Source organism: Vespula pensylvanica, chromosome 1 (assembly GCF_014466175.1).
Source record: "Vespula pensylvanica isolate Volc-1 chromosome 1, ASM1446617v1, whole genome shotgun sequence".
In the NCBI taxonomy this organism is placed as follows: domain Eukaryota; kingdom Metazoa; phylum Arthropoda; class Insecta; order Hymenoptera; family Vespidae; genus Vespula; species Vespula pensylvanica.
In genome coordinates this window covers 8,004,105-8,019,897 of record NC_057685.1, presented here as the reverse complement: position 1 = coordinate 8,019,897, position 15,793 = coordinate 8,004,105, and the positions used below count along the sequence as shown (strand labels likewise).

General features: G+C 26.9%; 4 protein-coding genes across 5 annotated transcripts in view; 3 read left to right on the top strand and 1 right to left on the bottom strand.

The window, feature by feature from the left end:
- The first annotated feature begins 326 nt into the window (after positions 1-326).
- On the top strand, positions 327-4,131 carry LOC122637109. The gene is made up of 10 exons (XM_043829016.1): positions 327-723; positions 841-1,062; positions 1,128-1,624; positions 1,696-1,870; positions 1,942-2,280; positions 2,386-2,591; positions 2,679-2,928; positions 3,164-3,403; positions 3,522-3,773; positions 3,860-4,131. The coding sequence occupies exons 1-10, from the start codon at positions 613-615 to the stop codon at positions 4,085-4,087; spliced, it is 2,520 nt and encodes an 839-aa protein (XP_043684951.1). The 5' UTR covers positions 327-612; the 3' UTR covers positions 4,088-4,131.
- Positions 4,132-4,386: 255 nt separating this feature from the next.
- Positions 4,387-10,029, bottom strand: LOC122637112 (sialin). Of its 2 annotated transcripts, none has more exons than XM_043829041.1 (7): positions 9,851-10,029; positions 8,123-8,346; positions 7,533-7,769; positions 7,381-7,468; positions 7,088-7,308; positions 6,478-7,008; positions 4,387-6,344 (listed from the first exon to the last, which is right to left on the bottom strand). In XM_043829041.1, exons 2-7 carry the CDS (start codon positions 8,246-8,248, stop codon positions 6,222-6,224), a joined length of 1,326 nt encoding a protein of 441 aa, XP_043684976.1. In that variant the 5' UTR covers positions 8,249-8,346; positions 9,851-10,029; the 3' UTR covers positions 4,387-6,221. The 2 variants fall into 2 exon arrangements, with proteins under 2 accessions (XP_043684976.1, XP_043684966.1); XM_043829031.1 differs by lacking the exon at positions 9,851-10,029 and adding an exon at positions 8,717-9,201.
- Positions 10,030-10,163: 134 nt separating this feature from the next.
- On the top strand, positions 10,164-12,774 carry LOC122637119 (serine/threonine-protein kinase 16). The gene is made up of 7 exons (XM_043829054.1): positions 10,164-10,305; positions 10,488-10,758; positions 11,001-11,235; positions 11,312-11,516; positions 11,595-11,749; positions 11,831-11,965; positions 12,060-12,774. Exons 2-7 carry the CDS (start codon positions 10,649-10,651, stop codon positions 12,174-12,176), a joined length of 957 nt encoding a protein of 318 aa, XP_043684989.1. The 5' UTR covers positions 10,164-10,305; positions 10,488-10,648; the 3' UTR covers positions 12,177-12,774.
- Positions 12,775-13,223: 449 nt separating this feature from the next.
- The window catches only part of LOC122637096 (ATP-citrate synthase), an 11,875-nt gene continuing 9,305 nt past the window's right edge, over positions 13,224-15,793 (top strand). Inside the window, exon 1 of the mRNA XM_043828984.1 lies at positions 13,224-13,388. The gene's annotated coding sequence lies outside the window, so the exon portion shown is untranslated. The remainder of the gene's footprint in view (positions 13,389-15,793) is intronic.

Here is a 15,793-nt window from a genome sequence, read left to right as displayed (position 1 = left end):
GAACGATTTACTTGGAACATTAAATAGAAAGATTCAAGAGCTACTACCATTCTGTTAAGAGCGCCATCTTTCGCATTCGTCGATAATAGCATTTTAATTATAATAATACGATACGTTTAAATTTTAGTTTTAATATTATCTATAATATAACTACTAGCTATTATTGTACTTAATATTATTAAATGAAAAGAACTTTATATATAAATTAGTAATGATTCTTTATTTACTTTTTTCTCCTTCAGAGGCGCTATCTTCGTTATATAATAAAATTGATGTGTATTCGTTTTATGACGCTCGCTACCTTAGCGACGCTCTGATTGGTTTGTTTGAATATGCGGGGGTCTTTAGAAATGGACGCCAAATGTAGTTTTTCCGTTATAACATACTGTATTTCCATTTTTTATCTCCATTTGTTTATATGAAAAACGAATTGTTTATAAGGAAAATAATTTATTATATTTACAAGTTATCCTTAATTTTGAAAGTCTTAAAACGAATAGATTTTATAAAAGAAAATGTTTTCTTTCTCCATTGCATGATCACTATTTGTATCGTAAACTAAAAATACATGAGTGCGTAAGATTCTTTCTTTTTTATTACATTTCTTTATGAATGGTTATTATGGAGAAATATCAGTATATGAGAGCATTTATATCAGCTGCATCGGAATATGCAAAACATCCTAGTGAAACGACAATATCTGCTATACAAAGAAATCTTGGGGTAAGGTTGTGACAATTGTTTATAAAGTCAATTTCATTTGCCATACTTCTTTTATTAATTTAATTTATATATATATATCAAACACTCGATTAAAAAAAATTTGTATCTATTCCTAAGGTCATAAGCGTATCATTGGATCTCAGCATTTTTGATCCTACAACTTCTATAGCAGCTGAATTTTATGTCAGCTTACACGAGCTTATGAATTCTTTGGGATCTAGAACAACATTAATTTGGAGTACTGTAGATGTTCTACAAAATGCTTGTCGAAATACGAATGCCAGACAAGCTCTTATACATACTTATAAATTTGCTCCTATATTAGCTAGATTATTGGAGGTAAATACTAGAAATACAGACATCTAATGAGCTTTTATTTTATTACATTTTAATGAACTTTTTAGGCCAACTTGACAAGCGAGAAAAGAATACGTGTTTTGAAACTTCTACAGGAATTAACTTACGGCGTAAAAATTTCTTGGCAAGAAGCACATTTACCATATTTAATATCCATTTTAACACAATGGGTAATGCAAGTGAAAGAAGAAGAAATTGTTGCCCTTTCATTAGGTGTACTTGTAAATCTTTGTTACAAAAATCTTGCAGCAGTTTATACATTAATGCGTACCATTGATACAAAAACATTTATAAGAACGTTACTAAAGATTCAAATCAATAATGTTAGTACAAGCGTTCCATGTTGTAAACTTTTGATTATATTGGAACATACTAATACAAATATCTCAGAAAAACATATATTGGATTTTGCTGCTGTTACATTTACAAGTTTAATCAGTGCTCTTCAAAAAAAAGATGTATTATTACTAAGACATATTATTGATTTCTTTGATGATGTTGGTCAGAATGAACATTCACGAACTATATTACTTACATATGCAAAGTAAGTATTACTTTAATAAGATACACTAATAAATTTTGTGTTTTTTATTGATTTTTCTTTTTTGTTATTAGTTATAGTAAAGATGTAGAACGATTATTGGCTACTTTAGAATCTAATTCTGATCCAGATTGTGTTGCTCTTTTAATGGAATTTTTACTATCATTAGTGAAATTAAAAGTGATTGCTTTGATTCCATTATACCCAGTATGTGTGAAATCAGCTATGACATGGGTACCTGTAGAACAAGTCAGTATCTTTCTTCTGTTTAAGAGGAACTTCAATCAACATCATAAACTTCTTTTCTTCGTTACCATTAGGTATGTTCTAAGGCACTAGCACTCATTAGAATAATTGTGATTGAATCACGCCGTACCAGGGTTTCTACAGAAGTTCTAACAGAACTAGATCCATCTGTGCTTATGCTTATAACTAGCACAGAAGATGATGAAACACAAGAAAAAAATGAATTACACAATATAGAGGCACAAGGAAGACTTGCTGAATTAATGCAATTATTCCAAGAAATGGTGAAAATTTCAGGACTTCGATCAAAAGTGTTAAAGACATTTAGTGAACAAGCAATGCGTAAGCTGTTAAAACCAATATTGGAATATGAAGAAACTACAAATAGGGATTGGCCTGGAAATCTTATTCAAGTACAGTAACATTGCAAGTTTTCAGCATAATTAAAATTCAACTCTATTTAAAGCATGCCAAAAATTATTTATAAGTATAAATGACGCTTGTTTAAATTCTTATAGAATTCAACAACAAATCTTTATATACATGCCTTAGTTTTAACAGCAGATTTGGCAGCTAATAATTCAAATTGGTTAACATTATATTCTGAATTACTTCGAAAAAAACAAATACAAATGATAATGGCATTAGCATTATTCACGGGTGATGGGGAAATTAAGCAAAAAGTTCTACAATTAACATCATCTGTAGGTTTTCCACAAGAATGGTGAGTTAAGTAGAAACTTGTATATTAAAATATATATATGCAGGAATTAATTGTGTGTGTGTGTATATATATCTTTCTTATAATCAGTGTTGCTGCAGTAGCACAATGTATGAGACAATTAGAACCTTTAGTTTTGGTACAAAGCAATGCTAATACTGTAACAGGAATTGGAATTAAACCTAACATTAATTATAATGGGAATGAAATGGCTCCATTATTTTCATTTGGTCAAGAGGAACGTCTTAATACTTTTATAAGCAAGCTTGAAACAGCTATTGAGTCTAATCAAATAGGAGATATTACAACTTCTGCTGTGATGGAACTGTACGAATACAAAGTAAAATTTGCATTTTTTCCTGTATCATAAAATGTAATAAAATAAGATTTACATTTATATCTCTGTTTTAGAGCTCAACCTGCCAATATTATTCTACAGTTTTATTAATCTAATTATGTTTACTATATTACATAGATATTTTTTGATTCACATTAATAATAACTCTAAAGCAGTGATATGAATGTGTACTGCAGGATCAAATAATTTATAGTTATGTAATGTAAACTTATAAAAGTTAGCAGCTATGAGACACGCGGAAAGAGCCATGCAGTCTAGCTTAGAAGCTGCAAATAATCATGCCACTAGTCTGCAACATCGATTGGCACAAGTAATAGCAGAATCTAGTCGTTTGCATCAAATGTTATTTGATAGTCAACAATGCTTAGAAGGTATAAAAGCTGAAAAAGTTGCATTAGCAACAAAACTTAATGAATCAGAGGATCAAACGAAGAAAACACATTCTCTTAAAGCACAAGTAAATTCTTATCTCTTCTATAAATTTAAATAATACAATTGTAGAATATATAAGAAAAAAAAACATATATATATATATATATATATATATATATATATGCGTGTGATATTTTTTACAGGAAATTAACGGATTAAAAAAAATTGTAACAGAAAAATCTGCAAATATAGAGCTATTGAATAAAACATTAGCAGAACGTATAAAAGAAGTAGAAACCTGCATGAACAAAATTGAAACATTAAATAAAAAAATAGTAGAATTGGAGACTGAATATTCGGCTGCAGTAGCAAATTCTACAGAGATGACTAATAAAAACCATGAGTTAGGCAAACTTTTATATAAAATGCAAGATTCCATTAACAAAAAAGAACAAGTATATAAACTTTTCATACACCTTATTAAATTATTAAACATATTAATAAATAATTATTATATTAATAAGTAGTTTATTTTTTACAGGCAATAGAATTAAAAAATAGCGAAATAGAAGCTAATCAGAAAGATATATCGGCATTAAAACAAGAAATTCAACAATTAACCAAATTGACTCATTCTTATGAACAAACTTTAGCTGAAAAAGATCAAAACATACAGAGAATGACTGCAGAATTAACAGATCTAAGTAGAATGAGAGATATGATTTTCGAACTTACTGCCAAAAAAAAGGATGATTTAAATACAACTTAGCAGAACAATAAAATAAGACAATTTTATATACGTGACTAAAAATAGTATTGTTACAAATTTGTCTCTTTTATTAGTTCTCCTTTATTTATGAAATGTGACACTACTATTTTCATAAAGAATTATGTGTAAAATACGATTTTCATATTTTACTATCGGATTTGCAATATGCTGTGCATTTAATAATGTTTTTTTACACTTATGAAAACTTTAAAAAATATAAAACTAATATAGTTTGTAAAATATACTCTATCCTTAAAGAAAACAAAAGATCAGGAGTATTAAAGAAAAATATTTGTAAATAATCATTATTACTAATACACTTTATTACATAATCTTGTCAGATAACATCAATATTATTAAATTCTTATTGTAATAGAATGTAATTTTTTTTGTTATTCGAAGTCAATTTTTCAATTTTGTTTCCTCAAATTTTACAATTTTGAAATACATCAAACTAAATTTTGTTACAAACGTTTCCAGCTTTAGTATATTTTAATCTCATATAGATTGTTATTATACTAGCATAGAAACTAAATTAAATATAATATAGTCTAAAGATGTAGAATATAAATACATATAAAAAAGAAATTTCAACTATACGATGTCAACACATAATCATATTGGAATAAACATGCATAAGCACTGTATTTGAACTAATATAGCAGGAATTACAAAAGTAATAAAGTTAGAACTATAAACATTTAACAAATCTATTCGAACTTTTTTTCATATATATGAAATGCCAACAATATTTAAACGTACATCGACTTATGCTTTAATATTCTTCTCATGACTTTAAAAGATTCTTATTGAATTACATGTAATTATTAAGTTATATACACGATTGGTTTTGAATGTCTTATCTGTTCTATCTGTACGCTGCATGCGTTTTAAATAAAAACAAAATAATACGTCCATACAGGATGCTTCAAAATAACTATTTCTAATTTTGAAATATAATGGAGGGCATTTAATTAAACACTTTTTCATAATAGTATCTGGAAGTATTTACGTACTTAATAAGATAAAAGTTGAAACTTTATTATTTGATCTTTATTATCATTCTCTAATTAATTAGGTAACTTTTATATCTAATGTCATATTAAATCAATCGTTTATTAGAGACGTATATCAAGACTGAAGAAGAGTTAGTTGTGTTAAAATTATTTTTACTTTTGACGATCTTCGTAACTATTTGTAAATATTTCGAAGAATTTGTTGTTCAATTAAACGGCATTCGTATGTCAACAAAGGCAGTCGTAATACTGAACAGTTTTTATAATTGTTTTAATACCTACTAATTTACGATAATTCCACTAATTTACGGTCATTAAAATAAAAAAATTGCTTTTGAAATTATTTGAAGTTTCCTTTTCATATCGTATTATTTCAATATGGAGACGTTTTCGAACACTATTTTATTATGAAAAAGTGTTTAATTATATGCCCTTTATTACATTTAAATAATAGGAATAGTTATTTTGAAATATTCTGAATATTCAATACTTTTTCACTTGTCACAAAAAAATATTTGTTTATATAATTAACCTACGCATGCAGAACAAATTCCTCTTTTGATAAGTTTTCTCTCATATTATACCGTAAGGCAATAAACAAAAAAAAAAAAACTTAAATATCCCAATATTTTATAATTTATCGCTTTTTCAGATTATTAATTTTCTATATATTTTTAGATAGATAAATAAAAAAATATTTAGCTTAATATATACATTATATTAATTAGATTAATTACTACAATTTTATTTATCTTCAATTCCAACTGTATAATTTAATGTAGAAGTGTTTTTTATCTTTGTTATTTTACGATATGATAAGTATGTATAAAAAATACTTCATACCTACATATAGATGATTTTAAAACAAAAAACTGTACTATAAAAATTTATTAAAAAATATATTATTTCTTTGTTTAAATAAAAAGCATGACGTAAAGAAACTGTAGTGGAATGAAGAAAATAAAAATTGTTATTTATCTATTTAAAGTTGATGAGTAATTCATACTAATCTCTTTCATTTGTCATAGTAAACTCATAGTAAAATATACTAAAAGCAATTCGATCGAATGATATGTTATTCTCTATATTAGATACTGATTGTATAAGAAAATTCATCATCAACTATTACCATTGCTCCATGGTTGTTCACTAGCAGATGCAAAAATTAAATAGAAACAATTAGTTATCATATTTATTCCGGCTGCCATCCAAAAAACTGTATGCCAACGTGCTAAAGTTTCCTATGAAATAAAAAATAAAAAATAAAACAATGTTGAGTCTACAAGATATATGCTTTTCATAGACAATATTGATTCAAAGATACTAGATATATTACAATAAATAATATTGATATTTATATACAGAAGTACTCACATGTCCTTCAACTAATCTACCAATGATATATGGTGCCAAAAATCCACAAGCATTAGCTGCTGCATTAGTAAATCCATAAAGAGTACCAGCATATCGTGGTGCTAGTGCAATGTGATTCATTTGGTTTCCAGCAAACACTGCACCTTGTAATGAACTTAATCCAACAAGCATCATCATAACAGTCATGCGATCACATCCAGCCCAAATAGCACCTACAAAACTGAGACTGGGACCAGCAGAAGCCACTGTATTCCATAATTTAAATGAAGCCAAAGGAGATAAGATTTGCCGAGCAAGAAGAGCATCCGCAAAACTCGATATTCCTAAACCAACCAACCAAGAACTTAGATATGGTAATGCCGAAAGAAATGCATCTTGTTGCACATCAAAATGTAAAATTTTATCCATATACGTTGGCAACTCTGTTAGCAATGTGTAAAAAGCCCAGGATTGTCCACATTGAGTTACGGTTATAGCCCACATAGGCAGAGATGTAAAAATTGATAACCAGGGTACATCAGGATCACCAGTCTGTTTTCATAAAAGTATAAAAGGAAATTGATTCCATTAATAACTTCATACAAATACATACAGCCAATATTTAACTGACCTCGTTTTTTTTTTCAACGCTGGCTTCAATGTATGCTCTCTCAGCAGGATCAATTCTTACATGTTGAGCAGGTGTATCATAAATAAAGATTAGCCAAAATGCATACCAAAAAATACCTAATCCTCCAAACAAATAAAATGCAAGCGGCCAACCACCCCATAATTCCAGTGAACACAGCCATCCACTTACAGGTAATGATATAACTGTTCCAAAATTTGCACCTAAGGAATGCATAAATTGATAAATAACAACATATTTGTTCATCAATTGATATCAATGGTTCATAGCATTACCTGCATATACAATTGCAGCAAATTTACTCCTTTCTAATGGTGGAACCCAATGTGCAAGCATAGTGTGCATTGCAGGGAAAGTAACACCCTATATTAAAAATATATAAAAGTGAATAATAAAAAAATATAAAGCTTTCATTAATAGTATTTACCTCTGTAAATCCCTCTGCAACTCTCACTACAAGAAATGGTACCAAACCCCAATATGCTGCAAAAGGGCTGATTACGGTCAAGACAGCAGTTAAGAAAACTCCTAGTCCATAGACTAACTTTCCACCAACTTTTTCAGCCATTCTACCTCCTGGAACATTTGTTGCCACATAGCCAAGAAAAAATGCTCCTAATATAATACCTTGAGTTTTTTCATCCCAATTGAATTCCCCTGCACTCTACCAAAAAGATATAGAAATGAATTTAATAGAACGTAAACCATATAAAGCATTTTTATATGAAGCTTAAACATAAAGGGTATATCTGAAAGTGACTAATATATCATATGATACGTGTTAGAACTGATAACAAGTAGAATAATAAAATTGATAATGTCATCAGTAGGACATGTAATTTGATCATTTTAATTTACTGTTTGTGTTTGATATCATGTTAAGTTTGATTGAGTTAAAAAATATTTTTAAATATTTGATATATCAAGTATTAGAATTGTAATGCAATTAAAGACAAAAAATTAATATATTCAAAAAATTATACAATCAATGAACAAAAATAACAAGGTTAAACATACTGGTATAAATGTTCCATTTATAGGATTCCCTTTAGGACAAACATCAGTAGTATTTTCATCATCATTGTTAGGTATAGCTGTTTGATTGACCATTGAAACAATTGCTATTGATAAATTCACTCTCATTGCATAAACAAGAGCAAAACCTAGAAAACCTAGAAAACCTAGGGTATAACGTGCTTTTATGCATGATTTTGTATCAGATCGATTCTGTTCTATGTTAACTGAAACAGATATTATAAAAGAAATGATTAATTATTTGTATTAGTAGGTTATGATTGAATAAATAAATTTATTTGAGAATAGAAATAAAAATAAATATTTCTGATGTCTCACAATAACTTACTATAACAATATAATTATATACGAATATTTAAATCGACGACAATATAAATTTTCAAAATCAATTTCAATCATTTCTATTGTTTGAAGTTTTTACGGTTAGACAATAGATTACGTGATACTATGAAGCATAAAACAAGCTTTCGTTAGGTCAAATAAAAGACGACAGTTATATGGTATTACGTACTTATGAATGCAGGACAAAGATAAATATACATATAAACAAACGATCATATGATATTATAAACAAACCTTTCTCCAAATTATCATTAACACAAAGTGGTAAATCATCTCTCGAAACACTTGGATCAAGAACTTCCATGTTATATTTAAAAACAAATGTACAGTGATCTCACTTTCACAATGACTCACTGCCACTACGAATACTTCTATCGCATTAATGTAACCACTTGCTTTGTTCTTTCAAACGTAACTTGCTACATAGAACTGTCACATTCTTCACAAGCGTACTTTATATATACGAAATTTATTACCCACTCAAAAGTATATTGCTTACTATCTGTTGATGTAAGCTGTTACTACTACGAAAAAGTCAAAACAATCGGTAAAAGCAATTAGTAGTTACATTCATAACAACAGTTGGTAAAAAAGATCACAAATAAATTTATTGTTATTTAAAAACATGTTCAACATCAAAAATATCTTTATTCCCTTCAAAAACAATTTTCATTATGCCGGATGAAGCATCTAAATGGGAACACATAAATATCTCTGTTATTAATGATTTTATGGAAAAAATCTTTAAAAGAAAGTTATACCATTTCAAAGTTATACAATTTCATATCTGACGATAGAAAGAATTTTTTCTCAAGATCATTTTTTACAAAATTTTTAGATCATTGATATTTTATCTTTAAATAGGTCGCATATAATTAATTCGCATGATATATTGAAAAAAATGTTTGATCATTTATCTGTAATAAGTTGTATCTTTCCTTTGGTTGACATTAGAAAAAAAAGTTAGAGAAAAAACATGACTTGTTCAAGGTGGATTACACATTTAAGATTCTATTTTTTTTTCACAGGTGCAATAATATATATGCATATGCATATACTTGATTAATTTACTTTACAAATACTTTTTTATTCAGCAACAAGTCATAAAATTCTATTAAAAAAAAATATTGATAGCTTAAAATCTATAAGTAAGCTTAAGAAAAAATTCTTTCTGTCGTCAAACGAATCTGTTGAAATAATATAACTTTGTCTTGAGCATTGTTTCTATAAAACCATAAATAACAGAGATATTTAGATATTCCCTTTAGGTATTTAAATATATGTTATATCACATTTAATGTGAAAAATTATATATTAAATACATCTAATATTAAATATATCTATAAAATATACGAAATAGAAGAAAACCTGTAATTTTGCAAGAGAAGGCATTGTGCCTTCTGAATATATGTATGTATATGAAGAATGTTATGATGAGTAAAATCAGCTGATCATCTCTTGTTAATTTTTACTTTTATAATGATAGTCCTAATAATCTTCTTTCTTACAAACATTTTTTATAATTGGATTATTTATCTAATAATTCGGTATTATTATATTTTATCAATTTATCACTTTAATTTATCAAGAAAAAAACGCGTTCGAATCATTGACACACTTAAAGCTTCTGTGGGTTACCGTTGGCGCTGATGTCAGATTAACAGCAAAAACACAAGATGTTTAGGAACCCGTTATCTAAAATTGTATAAGATTTTTTCTTATGATAGAATAAGATAAAGAAGAATGTTTATTAATAACTAGATAATCAGTAAATATATATACTGAACTGAAGAATTACTTAGTGGAAAATATAAATATTATTAGTAAGAGAATAATATATTATACAACTAATGAAATATATAATCACGTAGTCACATATCTATATATTTTATATATTAAATTTTGTTTTAGAATTATATTAATATTGTTTTAAAAATGTTTATGTCATGTTAATTATGTGTTTGCATATTTCGTTGTTAAAAGATAATTTTAATCTTTAATTCAGACTTGCTCCAGTTGAAAGGATTCCCTTTAACTGTTCTAACCTTATCTGACTTTGTATGGTGCAAGTTTCCGTGATGCGCGTCACAATATTTACATATTAATGAAAAGGGAATATGTTCCGAGTGAATAATCTGTTTCCTCTATTTGTATGTATCATTAAAAATGAACAGCCTTGGCCTGAGTTTAATTCTGAAAATGGGATGTCTTTGCGCCAAGGAAACTATTACTGTAAATACGAAAAAGTATACAGTTCGCGAACATCTTGGAGAAGGGCAAGTTAAAATACTTTGAAATTTACTATCGCTTAAATTTGTCTTTTTTCGTATGTACTTTGTACCCTAATACCATGAATATAAATTTTATGTATAATTTTTTTTATATATTCCTATGTTTGTATATATTTATATATATGACATAATTATATGTAACCTGAAAGTAAGAATAGCAAGAGTATTTTCTTTTCTGAATTAAAGCAAAAATAAAAATATTATATTCGAATATACTTGAATTACAGTGGATTTAGTACAGTACTTTTAGTAGAAGATAATACAACACATAGAAAATATGCAATTAAAAAGATTGTTTGTCATGGACCTGAAGACCAGCGTATAGCAGTAAAAGAGATAGAATATCATAGTCTTGTAAAGCATCCAAACGTTATAGAATGTATTGATTCTACACACAAAGGAACAGCAGATCCAGTTGTAAATGCGACTAGTGAAGTACTACTTGTACTACCTTATTATTATGTGAGTTTATATTATTTATTAAAAATATATCACTATATATTTACTATAAATTATTATTTCTTTAACTTATTCATAGAGAGGTACACTAGCACACGAATTAGAAAGACGAGCTAAAAATAATGATTATATGAATCCTATAGATATTTTAAATATCTTTTTACAAATATGCGAGGGTGTGAAAGCTTTTCACGAGGCAAAGCCAAATCCTCTTGCACATAGGGATCTGAAGACTGCAAATATAGTCTTGAATGATCAAAATATGCCTGTTATAATGGATTTAGGTAAAAAGAAATATAAAAAAAAATGAAAATCAAGAATGAAATTATGTTATAATGTTGGTCAATGAAATAATATTTTAGGATCTGTAGCACCAGCAAGGGTTAAAGTTTGTGGTAATCAAGCTGCTCAAACATTGCAAGATATAGCAGCTGAAAGATGTTCGATGCCTTATAGAGCACCAGAGTTGTTCAATGTTGAAAGCTATTGTATGATTGATGAACGAACAGATATTTGGGTAAATATTTAATTGTTTATCTAGGTAATTAACTTATTTATCACAACAAATGAGTGATCTATTCATTTTAATTTGTTTTAGTCTCTAGGTTGCATTTTATATGCATTATGTTATTTCAAGTCTCCTTTTGACACTGTTTATGAAAGAGGAGATAGTGTGGCACTCGCTGTTATAAGTGCAAATATTACATTTCCAGAAGAAGCACCTTATAATGAAGTATGTGTATAAACATTTTTATATATTATCTATTTATATTATCTTTTATAATAATCTAATATAATTTATAATTATGTAAAATTTTACTTTTTAGGATATGCAAAATTTAATTCTCTCTATGTTAAAAGTTAATCCAATGGAGCGGCCTTATGTATACAGTGTAATAGAAAATGTATATGATACTATAGCAAAATTGGAAGGTAGAGTGTAATTTTATGGTTAACAAATTAGATAAATTTCTGCTTTAAATTCATACAAAAAAATAGATTTTTTGTTACAAGTCCAAGAATTTTTAATGATGAATATTGTGAATAGAGCAGTGATAGATTTTTATACACTAAACGAAATATATTATTTTCATAAATAATTTATTAATACACTCATGGATAGATTAAGCTAAAACTGTATCCAATGAGTAGAATTTTAAGAATTCAAACGTCCAGAATATATAAATATGCATTTATAGTGCTTTTATAAAACTGTTAAATAATGAACAAATAACTTTCATATTACATTTTTACAAGTGATCAGAGACTATATAATTACATAGGAACTGTTTAAGAAATTATCTTTCACCTGTTATCACTGTAAGACTAAATCTTATTCAAAGGTAGTATTTCCTTAAAATAATCGATAAATCGTATATTATTTCTTTAGTCTGTTATAAAAACAAAAAGATATTCTATTAATTAATATGTAATATAATTTTATAATTAATACATATATGTTTTTAATATACATGTAATTGAATATAAAATGAATTTGTTTCAAGTGCAAATGCTTTAATATATGACGCATTACAAAACCTATGTAATTAAATGTTATTTTTTGAAAAAATTCCTTTTTTTATCAACATTAAAAAATTCAATAGAAAACAACGTCAATAAGAAGATAAAAACTTGTATAGGTGCTATTGAGATTTTTAATGATGATCTTACTTTCGATTGGATAAACTTCATATCGATCCTGGTTTAGTCAATAAGAAGGATCGTACGATATGACGTTAATGTCGTGACATAGTTACGTCATAACGATTTAAGTGTTACCAATCCAACTTGGAATATGTAAAAAACATTAATATATATTTTATATATGTAACAATATATAACAGAACATACATATAGTAATATTCATGGAATTAATATCATCGTTATCGCAATGATTTTCATTAAAACTAAGCAAGGTTCAAGGTTATATATACACGAAATGGCGTGAAATTTACTTGAATGCCGGCGTTGTGGTAGCGTTGCTGTAGAGAGAGAAAGAAAGAAAGAAAGGAAGAGACAGTTTAAACTAATTTTTTTAGTAGCAAGTATTGGCAAGCATATTGAAGAAAGAACTTATTTTCTTGGTGTTTTTCGAATTGGAGAGTTCAGTTAAACATCTATTGTACATTTGTACTCGTCGATATTAATCGTATTAAGTAAGTAATCCTATTTAATTCTGTTTTTGCTTTCCGTCAACGTTTCCTAACCTTTCTTATATGACTGATAAATCGGTTTGGGGCTATTGTACTATTAATCAAATTAATCAACGAACATTCATTGGTTCATCGTTGTTTATACCGTTCATATGTGTTTTGATCATACTGATGATTATCAAACTGATAATTTGACTATCATATGGTATTTTATCTACAGCATACGATACGTGTAAGTATAATTAACCTTTATTCATCGTACGGTATACTAGATGAAAGTTCACTTATTTAATTCGTATATGTATATAAGCCGATGTATACATTGTTTGAGTTTCAATGATATTGATATAATTGATGAATAGTGAGAGAAATTGGAAGACTAAATAGGAAAGTTTTGTTTGAATAAAGTTTGATTAAATCAAAGAAACATGAACATTTGATACATGACATTGCTTGGTCAAGATGTTTGTAAATTATTTTACTTAAACTTTAATGAGTGATCGGAAGATATTTTACCTATGCTTATAGATCCTTTTTTACATATATAATTGATTATAATATAATCTTATATAAAAAATATAAAATACATAAAGTATTAATGTTAAATGTCGTGATAACATTGAAGTTATAGTTTATTAATGAAAATGATAGAGAAGTACTATTTATCGAACAAATAATGTTGTCAATTTCATATATTACATTTGTTTTCTTATAGCATTTAAATTGATTTATATTTATAGAACGAACTGAAAGAATAACTTTAATTAAAAGTTTACTATATAAGTAATTAAAATAAAAATAAACAAATAATTAATTACAAAGTTCAATATAATTAATTAAAATATAATATCTTTATATGTATTCTTTATGTGTATCTTTATTTTGTTATTTTTATATGTATTCTAATGAAATATTCTTTCTTTGAAACAATCTATAATCATAAATATCAAAATAAAAAACAAATTAATTAAGTAATTAGAATATCATTCTTTTTACGTTTTCTTTTTTCTTGTTTCTTCGAATTTATTTACGCTTCCATGATTCAGCAATTTCTTAATACATACATCTATTTATAACTCTAAAACGATATATATAGTTAGACGAATTTTGGCGGATCGTTTAAAATTGTGGAAAAGTAAACATGAATATTGCTATCTATCATGATATTGCAAATGCTAATCGTTTGCATAATTGTTTTACTTCAATGTTTCTAACTTCTTGAATTGTTAAAAATATAGAATAAAAGTCTTCTTTAAAAGAAGATTGTACTAACTTGTATTTTTCAAGCAAATAATGTTTATATTACGAACTTAATATTTCATTATTTTATGTTGTTGATCAATCATTTTACATACTTTCTTTCCTTCTTTCTTTCTAAATGTTTTTTCATGAAAATTAGAAACAAAATTTAATTTTCGGTGATAATAAAAAACTTTTTAGTCGACAATGTGATAATTTAGTATATATTTTACGAATAAACTGTTCTTTTCTTTGCTTTTTTGGTACTGTTCCATGAAAAACGGATTAATTACGTTATTTTCGATTTGAAATTTTGTATAATATTCGGAATCAATTGAATATACACTGACTGCAGAAGGAATAGACGTGAAATAAATTTGGAAATATCTGACAATGAAAGAAAGATAAATTTTTATTATTATATACGATCTTTACGTAAAAATAAAAGCATAGAAAAGAAAAACGTATTTATGCATGGGTATGATATCTTATATTAAAAATAATTTATTTTATAATTACATAATACATTTTTATATTAATATAAGTATGGAAAAAATAATGACAAAAAGTAAACAAAAACGTCTTGACCTATCTGAGTACTCGACACCTTTATCATCGATATCTTCACGCTTATTACTTTAAGTAGGTCAAGGTCTTGATCAAATAAATAGTTCAACTAGACAATGAGATTAATGCTTCAGTTAACAAGATATACCCACTTTCTTTCTTCCTAGTAAATTCGATATAAATTTTCACACAAGTGTCTTATATACATATCCTATCGTCATACGAATAAAGAGTTAAGTTTCTTCAATAACATAATCTACATATATTCATAAATCTTTATTGAAGGTCGTCGAAACACTAGAAGAAATGATATTGACGTATGTGCAAATATATAATATGTCCATACGTCAAGCAATAAATTTGATAATAGTTGTGTACAATTTTTGAATATTCGAAATTTTTTAATTATATTTTCGCACCACACTAATGTTATAATCAAACCGTTTGATTAAGTAAGCAATTCTAAACTTTACTGTAATGTCGTTGGCAAAATTAACATTTTTGAAAATCAGCAAATTCTTTGATCGTCGAAAAATTTCTCAGGGTTTTAAACATTCTCTCTCTCTCTCTCTCTCTCTCTCTCTCTCTCTCTCTCTCTCTCT